At 40.5% G+C, this 15,465-nt stretch overlaps 2 protein-coding genes across 3 annotated transcripts in view; both read left to right on the plus strand.

The window, feature by feature from the left end:
• Nucleotides 1-1,094: 1,094 nt before the first annotated feature.
• On the plus strand, nucleotides 1,095-6,820 carry rpl35a (ribosomal protein L35a). Of its 2 annotated transcripts, none has more exons than XM_017707995.2 (5): nucleotides 1,095-1,167; nucleotides 2,251-2,291; nucleotides 3,000-3,152; nucleotides 5,263-5,407; nucleotides 6,757-6,820. In XM_017707995.2, exons 2-5 carry the CDS (start codon nucleotides 2,281-2,283, stop codon nucleotides 6,778-6,780), a joined length of 333 nt encoding a protein of 110 aa, XP_017563484.1. In that variant the 5' UTR covers nucleotides 1,095-1,167; nucleotides 2,251-2,280; the 3' UTR covers nucleotides 6,781-6,820. The 2 variants fall into 2 exon arrangements, with proteins under 2 accessions (XP_017563484.1, XP_017563485.1); XM_017707996.2 differs by having other exon boundaries at nucleotides 1,141-1,163.
• A 938-nt stretch (nucleotides 6,821-7,758) lies between these two features.
• abcc5 (ATP-binding cassette, sub-family C (CFTR/MRP), member 5) overlaps nucleotides 7,759-15,465 on the plus strand; it is a 45,207-nt gene continuing 37,500 nt past the window's right edge. The window contains exons 1-2 of the mRNA XM_017707993.2: nucleotides 7,759-7,866; nucleotides 9,578-9,737. Of these exons, the coding sequence (XP_017563482.1) occupies nucleotides 9,618-9,737 (120 nt within the window). The 5' untranslated portion in view covers nucleotides 7,759-7,866; nucleotides 9,578-9,617. The remainder of the gene's footprint in view (nucleotides 7,867-9,577; nucleotides 9,738-15,465) is intronic.

Here is a 15,465-nt window from a genome sequence, read left to right on the forward strand (position 1 = left end):
TCACTTAAAGCACAAGAAAAATATTTTTAAAATACTCAAATAAGACGCATTTTCTGTGAAACGTTTTTAAAAAATCGTGACGACTTTTAACTAGCGCAGATCTACATATCATACACCTGCAGGGTAGTGAGATATATTGTTTTGAAGATCAGTGAAATTCTGTTCTTTCTCTGGCGCTTTTAAAAAAATAATCTGCTATCTATTTTAATGAATGTAACTTTAACGATTAAGTTACTTTTAATAAATCAGTACCGGTAACAGAAGGTATCTGTAACAATAATATCAATGATTTATAACAGATAGTTAAATAATGCAACTTTACTGAAGTAATTTCCGCGAACGGTTTGATAAAACCTCCGTTTAAAACAGAACGAGGAGCCCCTTTCCACGCCTTCGCATAGGCTGCCCTGAGGACCTGATCTTCAAATAATCCCGTACCCGAAACTCCGTGTGAGCATGATGTCTAGATCAACGAACAGCGCTCGTAAAAGTCCAGTTAAAAGAAAAATAACTGCAAAGGCACCGAATGTATGCAAATTAAATTTGTTTGTTAGCATGTATAATTTTGAAACAGCATCTATAAAAATATAAATTATATATCATTGTATCGTGTGTTGCATCGCGAATACTGTTTGAATTTTTGTTGATTTTAAATTTCGCCTTTTAAAAATTAGTATTGTTTTTATTATTGTTAAATCGTCTTAAACATATTTATAAACAATGTTTTAACAATATATTTCCAATTAACTGGTGAACATTTTTATTTTCTCAGTTCTACGTATTGTTACTAAGTTTAGAAATTGTAAAATAATTTGATATGTATATATATAATAAATTACATATATAAAATTATGATACACCTTTTTTTTTACAACAATGCTTTTATTGTCATTTAATTTTATTTTATTTTTATTTTTATGTATTACAGTTCCCCAAAAGTAAATATAATTTCTACATTACTTTAAAAGTAAAGGCAGTTTGACGTGAATATACGAATGTTCGAGATAAACAAGCCACTATATCGCAGCACTTGGTCAAAAAAATAAGTTTTTACTTAATTTTTCAATTTTTTTAAATCAGGCTTTTTTTTAGACTCCGTTGGCTGTAATGTTCCCAGAATGCCGTTCGGCCGCCCTTTTCCTCCATCTTTGTTATCGTATCAGGCAGGTAATTTCCTACCCGGTTTTGAAAAATCAGTTTTATAATAAATTGCGGGGAATAATTGAGTCTAATATTGATAGACACGTTTAGTTAAATGTTCATACTTCATATATGATCGGGTTCTGTTGCGTGTAAACACGTGATGCAGCAGATTTGTGGTGGATTGTTGGGCTGCGCTGGTCCGACCCGAGACTGGCTTCTTTCTCAGCAGCAAACCGACGCCGAGCTTTAAATAATCTAAATATTCGGCGCCTTTTCGTTTTAAACTCGAACAGTTCCTTCTGTTTTAGTAGTTGCGGGTCTTGTAGGTTAATGCTCCGGCTAGACGTGGCTGTTGCTACACATGGCTGGTACTTTAGCCTCGGCTAACGCTTTTAGACGTTGAAATGCGTCTTGGTTCTGCTGCTTTTCGGGTTTCGGGTTCAGATCAATCGGCTTTAAAGTGAAATTCTCATGGCTGTAAATCTGAGTCTGAAAATGTGGCTGACTAAACTACTGGCTTTATTTGCGTGTTTCTGGCTCAAGTGAGTCTTGTTCATGTGATATTGCATCCCGTGTCTTCCAGCAATGATCAATAAGGCGATATTTGATCTATATCGAGATCAATAATGCTACTGTAAACATTTCTGAGTGGATTGTGAAGGTTATTGAAACATGAACTGCACCTACTGCCTGTGATTTTACAGGCCAGGTTAATGGGATTTGGTGCAGGGCATGGTCTGAAATGAATAAAAATCGCTGTTGGTTGGAAAATGTAGTGGATGACACCTTTGCTTCTCTGCTGGAGACGGGGTTCAATCCCCCGCCCGGGCAGGCGCCCTACACTACACCAATAAGAGTCTTGCCCAAGGACTCTTAACACCACTTTCGCCTAATTATGTAAAAAAGGATAAAATTGCAAGACGCTCTGGATAAGAGCATCAGCCAAGTGTTGTTTAGTCATGTTCATACTGTTAATGTGGCACTGCTGGGCTTTATTGTGTCTCGAAGCTTATCAAACATCTGTTCCTTGATCAAAAGTGTAATGTCATGCTTTATTTTCGACGTGTCGCCTGCTGCTAATATCATTAATTTTTTTCTTATCTGAAGGTTTTCTGAGCCTGGGCGCGAGCGGTCACAATGCCTGGAAGGTTGGTAGCTTTTAAAACTAATTTGGAAATTGCAGTGAATGTGAATGGAGACTTTGCGGTCTGGTTCATTGTTTTCGGAGGTGGGGAGTCCTGGTCCTGGAGGCTCCACTGTCCTGCATGTTTTAGTGCTGTTCCTGCTTTAACTCAACAACAGACTGTTAATCACCTTATTAAGGTGAATCAGGTGTGGTGGAAGCAGGGGGAACAGTGAGAAGTGCAAGGCAGTTGGCCTCCAGGTTCAGGGGTGAGTCTAAATCCATACTTTGATAGAAGAACGGCAGCTTCAATGAACTATAGTAACAAAAGCAAGAGTTGTCCAAAAATGACTAGTGTTGGTATAAAAAGTCAGATTGAAAATTCCTGCTGCCTGGGTAACTTGCATTACTGCCCAATCTCTTAGTATATTTAACATCTGGGAACTGAAGTCTCTCTTTGGCCCCTTTTGGTCTAAAAGAATATGTTTGAGAGGTTTGACTATTTGAAGGAGCACAGATGCTGTCAACATAGCAGATTGAAATTCAACACAGTGGGAATATTAACTGAATGTTAGTGATTAAGATATAGCTGAGTAAGAAGTATTCATTTCTTCATGAAGGCTTCTGGGTAGAAATAAGACTCTAAATGTTTCTACTTATGATCCACCACTGAGGATTTTGAACTAGCACTGACTGATGCTGCTGGTAACATCTCGCTGTGGTTGCTTTCAAGGTTGTGGTGCAAAGCTATCTTCTCTGGATACAAGCGTGGTCTGAGGAACCAGCGCGAACACACTGCCCTGCTGAAGATAGAGGGAGTGTACACCCGTCAGGAGGTTGACTACTACCTGGGCAAGCGCTGCGCCTATGTCTACAAGGCAAAGAAGTAAGTGGTTCATGTGAAGTGTTGCGTTAATGTAATTTAGCCATTGTGGATGCAAAGTGTCCGCTGTCCTGGGTCTGGGCTGAGGCTTGTTTAAATGCTGTGTTTCATATCTCAGTTGATTCTTGCGCTGTAAGACAGATGGATAAGATCTTCTTAAAGGGTGTGTTTCCTACATTCTTCTTGTTTTATTTTTCCTTGAGGGCCATGACATTTCTGGGGTTTTATGAAACAAAACCAGCCCTGTTTCATTTTTTTATGACCATCATACAAACTATTTACTGGATGAGCAAACCTGAGACTTGAGAAGATTCTCATGGTTCTTGTTTTAGTTATAGAAACAGTTTTTTAAGGGGTTCTTGACAGGTTTTACATGGTGGGCGTGCACATCTGTGATCTAGCTTCTTACATAGATAAATCTGGCCAAATTCAGGGATGGTTCTGGCCACACTAAGATGATCTAGTGTCTTCTAATCATCACTTACTATTCAAGGTTTATTCTGTGATCAGTGTGAGAAGTGAACAGAGGTGAAGAATAAAAATGTGCCCATTTTCTATGTTATTGAAACACAAATATAGAAAAAATGAGCCAAAATAACTTGTTGCAGATATACTACATCAATATGAAAACTTCTGAATGTATTAGATCAGTTTGGGTGATTACATTGTCACTATTGCACTTGACCCCGCAGCATGAATTTACTCTTGCGTAGATGAAAAGAATCACTATATTATCAGAGACGGCAGAAATCGTCTCAACTCGAGTGTTGAGAACCACCAACTCTGTATTTTCCCGCAATAAGAATATATTGACATGTCTGTATACACCACTTAATTTGTAAATCTTCTGTTGATTAATGTTGTAGTTATGATGGTTTTGTTAGTTCTCATGTTCAGATGTTCCTTTAAATATATAGTGCCCCCATCTGTGTGTAAAGTCCCTGACTTTCAGTAAGTGAGGGCTAAAATTACCCAAATTAACAGTTTCTACCTGTTTATGGTGCACAGTTGCCCTCTATGTAGTTGTGTCACAGTACTTTTGCAAGGATTACACAAAACATTCATTGTGGATAATATGCAGTCCCAACAGCGTAACATAAATATTGATGTTAATTGGATTGGATTGGAACGCTAGTCTCTATGCAAGATACAGGTTTCAAACTTTTGGACCTCATTGTTCAAAGCAGACTTGATCTGCTAACTAAAATTCTGTCTGATAGCAGAAGAACTGAGGAGCACTAGTACTGGACGCAAGGCGTAAGTTACCTGGCCTACTGAGAAATCCTGTTTTGTGAAATCCTGTTTCTCCTGGTTTCTGGAGAGCCTGTTTAAGAGGCAGACTTGTCTTTGTTATTGGTTTAGTTAATTGTCATGTGGTTAATTTAGGCTTTGTGTTGTGTTATTTAATGATGTGTTCTGTAAGGCTGACCCAGCTCATTATTGACAGGTTCACATTGAAACTTCTGTATGTCAGATTTGAACCATTCAGGTCCGTTTCGAGCCGTCAGGTATTCTCTTTGTTACAGGAGTGGTTGTTTTGTGGAGCTTCAGATGAAATTAAAAATGCAGCCTGTGGTTTGAAGACAAAAAAAGGATTGTGGTGGGGATAAGGGTTAAATGTGTTTACATTTACAACAGTTGGCAGACACTCTTATCCAGAGCGGCTTAGTTTGATCATTTTACACAGGTAGGCCAAGGTGGTGTTAGAACTCTTGCCCAAGGACTCTTATTGGTATAGTGTAGGGTCCTCACCCAGGGGGATTGAACCCCAGTCTACAGTGTAGAAGGCAGAGGTGTTATCCACTACACTCAGTGATTAAGATTTAAGCTTAGTGTATGTATTTGAATAAAAAATGTCTGTGTGGATATTAATTTCATATGAATGCATCTGTGTAAACAACTAAAGTCTTCAGTGTGGAGTTTTGTATTTGGCACCATGTCACATGGATTGTCAATTTCTCTGCATACCAAACATCTTTTCGCAAAACTGTAAGCAGCTGTAAACTCATTGAAAAACTGTAACTCATTGAAGTACAGGACATTTTGACCAACTGAAACGTGTATCTGTGCCTGTTCTGTTCTAATGGGGATTTCTTTTTTACTGTCTCCGTAGGAACACAGTGACTCCTGGAGGCAAACCCAACAAGACTCGCTGCATCTGGGGTAAAGTCACACGTGCTCATGGCAATAGCGGGATGGTGCGTGCCAAGTTCAGCAGCAACCTGCCTTCAAAGGCTATTGGGCACAGAGTACGAGTGGTAAGTCAGCCTTGGCCAAAGGTGCCACATTCTGTTTACGAGTTCATATTGGTTTGAAGATGCATGCTTCTGCACATTTGTCAAACTTCTTTGTATTAAAACCTAAAAATACACAAAAAAAAATGTCATAATGAAGAAATATTCAGTTTATTAGTTATGATGCTGAAATTTAGTGTTCAAGTCCAGTTATTGTTAGAACCGTTTCGTGGTTTTAGGTTCTATAGTTCGACCTCAGTACCAAAGCTGTGAACTGAAGGAAGCCCTCCGTCCTCCTGAGAGTCCAGCTGGCTGGGGGAAACTCAAATGACCACAGAGACTAGTAGTCTGTACTCAGAAGGCTTTTCCCGTTTATTGATCAGAATAGCAGAGTTAATATACACACAAATGGCATGAGCATCGCGTGCTCATGCAACAAGACAATATAGAGAGAGAGGATTGGATGAATAGGGTTATATTAAGACGCGCCCCAAGGGCGTTTATGACATCCGGGTACATGGAGCCTAAACAACAGATAAGTGTTGGAACATTCCTGATCAGATAATGTTGTCACTCAGTTACAATTAACCATATGAATGCACAAAAATGAGCTGAGGCCTCTGTGTGACACAGGCCTGAACCTCATAGGTTGTGATATAGTTATGATCAATTGTGCATTGATCAGTATGCACTGTATATATGCATTAGGATGTTAAACAGTTCTAAGCTGTTTAAATTGATTTTTAAAAAATTATTTACTAAATTGACTGTACAACCTAAATTTAGTGCAGATCAATTTTTTTTAAACTAAAAAGCTCATTTTAAGTGTAAAAATACAGAAAATCCACAATGATGTGTAAGAGAGAAACTTTATGTTCAAATTTTAGTTAATAATATTAACCTTACCAGCTAAAGCCATGCGTATTCCATTTGGAGCTGTGAAAGTGCTGAAACTAGTTTTTCCATGAAAGGCACAATATTGCATCCGAGCTGGAGAGAAATGGAGGTGTAATGTAAATCCACATGGGATAGTATTACATTCCATTGCATCAATAAGGATGCGTAGATTTTATCTGTAGTAGTGTTATGTGGAACATATTATTGGTTATTTTGGGCTGATGTCACCTAAACCTGTGATTTATTCAGCGATAACTTGATAGGTCAGGTCTCTGTATTGAAGGAGCAGTCTGCATTTGTATCACTCAAGCCCCGAGTGCTTTTTCTGTCTTCAGTAGCTTTGCCATTTGAATTAGATTTTTATTGCATTGTACCAAGCCGGTAAATTGACCTTGTTAATCGTGGAACTATTTATTAAAAAAATCATAACACATTTTCATCAATGTTATACTAAATTCTTTCTCTTTGTTTTTCAGATGCTGTACCCATCCCGCATCTAATGTGCTTTTGTGTACATACAATAAAGAAATGTTGGTTACACTCTTGTCTCGCATTGGGTATTTAACTACGAAGGAAAGAATTGAAGTCGGCTTTAACATTTATGCAGGATGAATGATTAAATATTAGTACAGTATTGGATCAACACAGCACGTTATACATGTTAATGCACTAAAATTAAACCTGTAGGTTCATCATCTTTATGGCTGTTGTCAAAGCTATAGGTGTTTCATTTGGCAGGACTTGCTTGTTCACCTTGGGGTTTAACTTTTCTCTGGGCTATAATGTAGGCTTACGCAACATCCACTAATCTGTAAGGCTGAGGCCACATGCTGGTCTGGCTCATGACTCCTCAATCTTGCTTCCACAGCCTTTCACTGCATGTTTGTTTTTCTTGATCTGACAATCATTTAAACTCTAAGTATTTGATAGTGAACTGGGTTGAGTCAGGTGCATTAAAGCCGGGAAGCAGTGAAGTATGTGAGACTAATGCAGTACAACTGAAAACCACTTCCCTCATAGTAGCCAGTTGCCAAGCCAGTCATCAGATAAAAATGGGTGTGTTTGAGCAGGAAATGGCATAATTCGTGCAGCAGAGATTAATCCGGGAGCTGTACTGACAATATGGGCAATTATAGTTATTTTCATAACTTTAAACGTGGTTAAAGCGTTAAAATGTGCTGTAGAGGGTTTTAGCTCAGGAGCAGGATTGATCTATAGCTATTAGACGCCTGACATAATACGATACGATAATGTTATTGGGGGGGGGGGCATTTTTAAATATGAAAATGCAAAATAAAACCTGAAATGGACAGAAACATGTCGAGACATGTATTTTAAGTAAAGGAAAGACATTTTTTTTGCTTTGAATCAAGCTCCGCCCGTTTACCGTTCATCCTCTACGCAGATCAGGGCTTTGTGGGTAATGTAGTTCTATACAGTACGCGCACCAAAGCAGCGAACGACATCAGAAACTACAATTCCCATAAGAGCTCGTGGCTGGTTAGCGCAAATAGATGGTTTATAACGAAGTTGTTTTGCTTCATCCTGCTTGTTGAGGATCTGCGGACCAAAAAGAGAAGACACAGGTAACAGATGATGAGCTTTGTCTGTGCTTAAATGCAGAATTCTTATCTTTATGTTGGATTTTAGCTACATTAGACATTTGCTGGGAGACCGGCACCAGCATCTTTATCAGTTCTTCAGTGAAATCTGTTTATTTCAGATTTAAACGCCTATCAGGGGCGGAAAATTTGAATTATGCACAAATGCAGAGAAGACCAGGAGTAATGCAGCTGCGTTAGACCAGATTATGAGCATATATTAGCTTTCTGAGTCTTGGCTTTTAAGCGTTTAAAGTGTAGCAGCTCCTTTTAACGTAAACTGGTGGCTGCTTTGTGAAGGAAGAGGAGCTCAAAAATGGCTAGTTTCTGTAAAAGGAGAAGAAGAAGAAGAAGAAAAAAGAGACAAAATAAAAATGAATTCAGCTTCTTATTCTTTCTTGTGCGAATTTTCCGTTCCACCTTAAACGGTGCCGCAGTTGCGTTCGTGCCGCAGACGCCAGAATGGAACTGCTGCACCATTTAAGGTGGAACGGAAAAATCCAGAATAGAAAAGGAAATTCAGCTTCGTGCAGATGAAGGGCTGCTTTACTGTGAGCTGCAGCACCGACGCCTTCTGAAGATAAACAGGCTGATCTGATTGTCTCCCTGGTTGGAAATCATCACAGACGGGATCAGCTGAAGAGACGGTCGGTTTGCTTTAGATAACGCAGTGTGTGTGAAAAGGGCCGGAGCTGTATGGTTCTCCCTTTCTACCTCTGCTGCTTTTAACTGGACTGTTCTGGGCATCCGGAACTGTTTGTGCCCTTCTAATGATCAGGATGAGGGGTGAGGGTGGTCTTACAGGGAGGCGTTAAGTAGAGCAGGAATATATCTGGAATCGGTTCATTTAGGCGCAGGATAAGTGTTTGGAAGTGCTTGGTCAGTTCAAAGCTGATCAGAAGGCAAATATAACGAAGCTAGTGCATTACTAGATATTCGTAGTAATAAAAGTCCCATAGAAGTGGAATATTGTACCTTTCTCTGAGTAATAATAATAATAGTTCTATTGATAATAATAATGAACAATTATACAGTTATGCTTTTACTATTTTTTACAAATATTTTTTTACCTTTTTAAAGAATAAACTCACATTAAAGCCAGTGTACTATTATTATTATTATTATTATTATACATCCTAACATTAGAGGAAATAATCATGTACACTTTAACAAGTGGGTTCTTCAGGGTTCTTTATCAGAGAGAATGGAGGGGTTAAATGGTTCTTTGCCTAGTGAAATCGTAAGCTTTGGTTCTTCTGCTGTAACGATGCCAAACTTGTTACAACAGAAGAAGCCCTTTCAAAAAAGGTTCTACATGGAACTGTGTACAACACGTTCTCCATCACTCTCATGAGCTGTTTCGCCAGGCAGAGGACCAGTCTAAATAGAACCATTCCCTTTCAAAAGGAACCCCTGAAGAACCTTCCTTTATAAGTGTCTAAATAAGTAAGTCTAAATAACATCACCAACGGTATCAGTTCCCTTAATGATGATGATGCCAGTTAAATTCAACATACAGATTTTCACTGCGGCTTTAAAACGATGTCCCAGTGCCGATTCTCTTCGGTGGTGTTTTACGTGCGATGTCCCGTCATAATTTGCTCGATTTCTGAGAAATGAGACCGATATCAGAATACTCTTGGCAGATGTCTAGCATAATCTCTCTATGTTGTGGTCTTTGTGGATGTTCTGACAGATCAAGCTCAGATTAGGCGCTCCTATGTTGGTAAAAGAAGATGAAAGAGCATGATTTGGGAAAGGACTGCCTGGCCGCTGGTTCTGGCTACAGGGCCGTTCCTTCCAGAGACGTTTTACCGGGAAACGAAGTGGACCACTATCAGCTCTCTAACGTCCAGGTCAGTCTGAAAGACTCTGAATTCTGTTAAAGCTCTTGTGAAAGCACTCGTGGAAGGTGAGGAGGTGATAAGGAGGCCATAAAGGCTCATGAGATGCTGGATTAAGAAAAATAATGACACAATAGAGAAATGAAGGTGGCATGTGTGCAAATATGTCTGCTCAGTTACGAGAATATTGAACATGTTAATATAACCACAGAAATGACCCCATCTAGAAGGCTTGGACCTTAAACCGTGAACCAGTTTCTACGACTCAAGTGTCCGTTTTTGGGATATGTGATAGTGCTGACATAGTCATACGCTGGAGTACTAAAGAACCGAATGGCCACAGCTGTTGTTTTGTGCTTGGACATGGTGTTGTCCTGCTTTGTTTTTGCATTGCCCCCCCCTTTTTTGGTCCCCTTTTCCTCTCACCGTCAGCGTTTTGTCAGCATGTTACGAAAGGGTCTTCTGTTGCCCTCCGTTTCTCTTTGTCTTTCACTGTCAGCCCCGTCTCTCTCCCTCTCTCCCCCTCTCTCTGTCTACCTACCGCTCAGTATTCCACCGAGGCTGCCCGGCATGGACGGTGGGCCCCCCTGATTGGCTCTTTGCTTCCTCCTGCACGCCTAAGCTTGAATTGTTTACATAATCTAAGCCCACCCACTCTGGCACAGCCAGCCAATTGTGGCTCTTGGTTCTGGTGATGCTAACAGCAGCCTTGGCTGACAACCCCCCTCAGTGTCTGGGCAGGCTGTGCGTTTGTGCAACGTGACCGCATTTTGAGAAACGTGAGAGCTAAGAGGAAGGAGTGAGGACGGAGGGGAGGGGAGGGGGGGGGGCGTCCTTGCACATGCTGAGCAGCACTGCAGAAAGCTCCAGAGCATGCAAATCTTTTTCATTCACAAGTGCGCCCCACTTTCCCGTTTCTACGTTTTTGTCGGATGTGCCTCGCTCCAAGGCACGCGTGTTATGCACAGGCAGCTGTGACAGTTACGGGAATAGTTTGGAAAGAAATCAAATGCACACGGTTTTGCCCTTTACCCCAAATTTAGTCATTTAATCAGCAAAGACAAGTTTGGTATCTGACTTTGCTTTAATTTCGCACTGTGCAGACTGCACGCTTAAACCATCACACTCTTCTGTCCAATGACGTTGTCCAATGACGTTGACTGAGCATTGGAACTTCACAGGTCTCGGAGGAAGCCTGTGTTAGCCTTCACCCTCCTACCACTGGTGGTGTTGTGTGACTGGGGGAGTCCTAGCTAGTGGGTGGAATTGGACTAAATTGGGGACAAAAATTTTGGAGGAAAAAAAGACTAAATATAGTCTTTATAAACAGTTAACTGGCTAACTTTAGCTAGTGTAACCTAGCTAAGACAAACTACAGTATCTAAAAGCACAATAACTCAGAACTAGCAATAATAATTAACTCACTTAATGCCATGAGATGATATGTATAGGAAAAGATCCAAATCGGTGGCGAGATCCAAAAGCTCTAACTCTATCCGGTCTCGGACAGTTCTCAAATTCAGGGGCGTGGCATGAGTAGGGTGTGATGGGGGGTGGGGGTGGGGGGTTAACGTAGGTTGACTGATTTGCATACTATGACGTGTCTTTGTACCAAAGTACGATGAGTCCTCCACGTCAATAGTAGAGTTGAACCAGACGGGTGCTGCAGAGGCGGAACTGACCACAGTAAAAGTTTGGAAAGATGTGATCACATTTTAAGCGAGACTGGTGTATTTTATTATTACAGAGCTGTGCATTTCAGCTATAAAAGGTCTTGGGGTGGAGTTACTCTTTAATTCACCCTTGTCTTCTAAATGTGTGCATTTGATCTATTTCTGTCACCCTTCTGTCACATAACCTTTATTGAGCTGTTTGTCACGACTGAGGTTGGTTGTCAGTCTTTACCGATCGTTCCGTCCCCTGCGTCAGAGCCCCCCCCTCCCGCTGATCGCTTTCAGGAGACTGCTGCACTCACCCTTTGTCGCTGAACCAAGCCATTGACAGATTTAGCGACACTGGAATGATTCGCAGGCTCATGTCAGATTTCTGACACAGCTTATCTTATGTTATGTATGCTGAACTATTCATGCCTAGTCTACTGTCTAGTGGAAATATATGCATGTCATGCTTGGCTGATGTCGTTTTTTGCTTATATAAGATGAGGAGGGCTGTCATTGTATAATTGCCCTTCAGTTGCTGGAATAATTGGAGGGTTCAGACTGGAGGAGGGGGTCGCATGTGACTTGAAATGTCTCCCGTCTGCTGAGGGGAATGAAGTCGTGGGTTTAGACAGCAAATACCAGAGAGTCACACGCCGTACAGCTTTATCACACAAAACCATTAAACATGCCGACTCGTCTGTACAGTTAACACGTTGTCTGCCATATGGCAACGTTCTCAGCTCTGTACATTTGCCTCAGTGCTTATGTAGAACCACACTGAGCCTTTAAATGAAGTGTTTAAGGTGTCTGGCAGCAGTTCAGATCAAGATGCCGGTATGACTCATGGATTTCTGTATGATTCATACGTTCTCCGTGTGCATGCTCGGGAGAGGAAGATATGAATAGGCTGAATGTAATATTTTAGGTTTTTGCCAACAATATTGCAATATTTGGGGGGAAAAACAACAATAGCAAATATTTTCTCAGATAAACTTTATTAAAAGGACATGATTGGGGTGGAACCAAGGCAGTAGGGCAATATTCAGGTTAGGACTGAATGATATGTAAAATAAATAAATACCGTCTTGCAGTATACCCTTTTTCACAAAAAAATTCTATTTGGAGGAATTTCAGTTAAAGTATCATTTTTTTCCTCCAGTAACTTTGACACTGGCTGTGTTTACATGCAAAGATTTTTTGCCAATCCGATTGAATACAATCAGATTAAATATTCAGACTGAGGTGCTTATGCTCACTCTATTTAACGACCTGATGGAAAATCTTCGTTTACGTGCTCACAACAAGTATTCCGATGCTAAATGACACGCATGCGTGGAGTCGCGCTTAGAGTAAATGTTACCATGACAGAGAACATCACGTGAGGTCCAGTCAGAGTGAGATGAGCAGCAGTGAGCAGTGCTTGTGTTTTTAACTGCTTTAAACTGATGTCAGACTCAGAAAAAACGTCCTTCACATGTCCTTATTAAAGAAAGCGGAGAGAGGAAGGCATCGTGTTCTGAGGCACATAAGCTGGACGTCCGTCCCACCGCCATCTTTTAAAGATCAGAGCATAAACTTCATCTCCTCTACAGACCAGTTTCTGCTCTGCTGTGTTGAGCGTTATAAACCTTTCGCTATGACGCGACACACATGCACAGACCGTACTTACATGTTCCGATAGGGAATGTAATCGGATAGAGGCGTTTACATGCATATTATTCTTCTATTTAACAGATTATTTACAGGATTACCCACCTCATTCAATCGGATAGAAATTGTATTCCGAATGCCCTTAATCAGACTAGACTGTTCCGATTGAGGTGTTTACATGGACGTTCTATTTCAATTGAGCTATTAGTCGGATTATTAACGGATTATTACGCTGCATGTAAACGTTGCAAATGTGTGTGATTTACAAAACCAGACGGGAACTGGATTTTCATCTTTATAGATAAATAAGCACTTCACCATTTTATTAAAGTATTATTATTGTATTTAAATTTTTTATTGTAGCAGTTATGCAGGATTGTTTGATATAAAGCTGCAGCTGTGCCGTCTGTTTTGTCTTGACACGGCAACCTTTGTGAAGAGGTGTGGAATGTTTTGACAGCAGGGGGTTTACACCCCTACTCTTTCACCCCATATTGCTCACTAGCAGCTCAACAACATTTCACACACAGAGAAAGACGACAGTGTCCTAGATCACCAATAATAAAGTTACGGGAATAGGATATTCTACTTGATAATATAAATGAAAAATTTCCAAGTCCGCTAGCAGAATAGCCACCAGGGGGCCTGCAGTAAGAGTTTAAGTCTGCACGATATAGCAAGAGTACTAGTATTGCAATTATAGTGCAGGTATATTGGTACATTTTTCGCTTGCGGTACTTATCGTAAGGCATTAAAACACAAAGGTGAATCAATACCATGAACGATAACATCAAAACCTCTCATCCAGAACTGTGATTGGTCAGGATGCTCACGGCACACGGTAAAACAAAACAATGATTGTTTTTAGGACTCATTTGCATATCACTGCCTTCTGTGATATCAGTATTCTAACAGTAACAGTTAATAAATGACACGTTACGCAGCCGTGGTTTTCAATTGTTTTTGCCAGTCCCCTGTTGTACTGTCTGCTACACCTCAATTAATTGTCAACACTGCTTTGTTTAGGGTTAGCTTTAGGTTTTTTGATAGGGGGAGGGAATGATAGGGGGCTCGTATCCTATTAAATCTATTTTATTCTGTCTTATGCCATTAGTTTGAGATTTTCTACCCAAAAACATTCCCAATGCCGTTTTTCATGACCTTTTTCCATCCTCACTATATTCCCTTAGAATTAAACAGGCTGCTTTGTCGCTTTAAGCCTGATACATCTAGGGCTACATTCACGTTACCAGGCTGAAGTGGCACAGATCAGATTTTCTGCCCTAATGTGACTCAGATCTGATGTTTTCAGGGCTGTGTGGCCGCAAATCTGATCTTTTCAAATCTGACCCGAGTCACTTTCATATGTGGTCCTAGACTGGATACGTATCCGATTTGTGATCATGTGACCTCGGAATTCCATGTGCTTTTTTTCCACTGTGTGTGTGCCGTCATTCAGCGTTACCATGGCAGCAGCGCCGAACAGACTTTAAAGCCTGTAAACGGTGGAAAAGCAGCTCATCTCACCTTTTTCTCCTTCGTCTGGCTCTAATAATGAAGCTGAGAGCTGATCAGAGTTAATGATCTTCTCAGCGAAGCTCGTTCTGCTCGTTAGTTTGTGCTGATGATGCAGTGATTCTGTCATGTGACGTTATTGAGTAGGATGTGGTCATGAGGGTTATTTCAGGACGCCGGTTCATTCACATCGACAGATTTGAGTCGCTTACTTAAACGAGTGTGAACCATCATGTCTGAGAGATCGGATTTGAGCAAAAAATCAGATTTGAGCAACAAGGCTTGTAATGTGAACGTAGCCTGAAAACCCTCTGTTCTGATCAGCCTTCTGTAATGTGGCTTTTTGATAAAACAGTCTGAAACGCTCCGTATAACTTCACTGTGAGTGGGCGGGTTTAGGCTGAATAGGCAGATATAGGTAAATGTACTGGCTTTGTGACATCACAAAAACACACTGACTTTGTTTTCATAACATTCATGCTTTTAAAATGGTTAAAGTTGGCTTGCGACTTTAAATTCCTTTAATTAAAAAAAGTGAGAAGAGTTTGGTTTTCCTCGGGGCCTTTAATGTTTAGTATTAGAGTAATGGATAAAGTGAGCTCAGAAGATATTTAGTTGGACATCAGTTGAATGAACATCGGCAGTGGAGCATGATAATAAAGTGTAGTTTCAAGACTGAGGCTGGTTAAGAAGTTTGCATAACATTAATTGTGTAACTCGGTTTATCTCGATTAGTGGAGAGCCTGATCTGTTTGCCATGAGCTGTTGATGGTGCTGCTGGCATTTGAAGACGCTGCCTTTAATCTGACCGTGAGGAGCTTTAAAGAACGTGGTGTTCACTTTAGTCTTCTAATCCCGCTGGCTCTTTTCTGCCTTTCTGGGTTTTAAAGTGTATCAGAGATCCAGCACATCCC

The sequence above is a fragment of the Pygocentrus nattereri genome, chromosome 7 (assembly GCF_015220715.1).
Source record: "Pygocentrus nattereri isolate fPygNat1 chromosome 7, fPygNat1.pri, whole genome shotgun sequence".
NCBI classification, from domain to species: Eukaryota; Metazoa; Chordata; class Actinopteri; order Characiformes; family Serrasalmidae; genus Pygocentrus; species Pygocentrus nattereri.

Coding starts and splice junctions, on each gene's coding strand:
- rpl35a (XM_017707995.2), top strand. Junction 3,153..5,262: donor TATGTCTACAAGGCAAAGAA/GTAAGTGGTTCA, acceptor CTGTCTCCGTAG/GAACACAGTGACTCCTGGAG. Junction 5,408..6,756: donor TTGGGCACAGAGTACGAGTG/GTAAGTCAGCCT, acceptor TTTGTTTTTCAG/ATGCTGTACCCATCCCGCAT.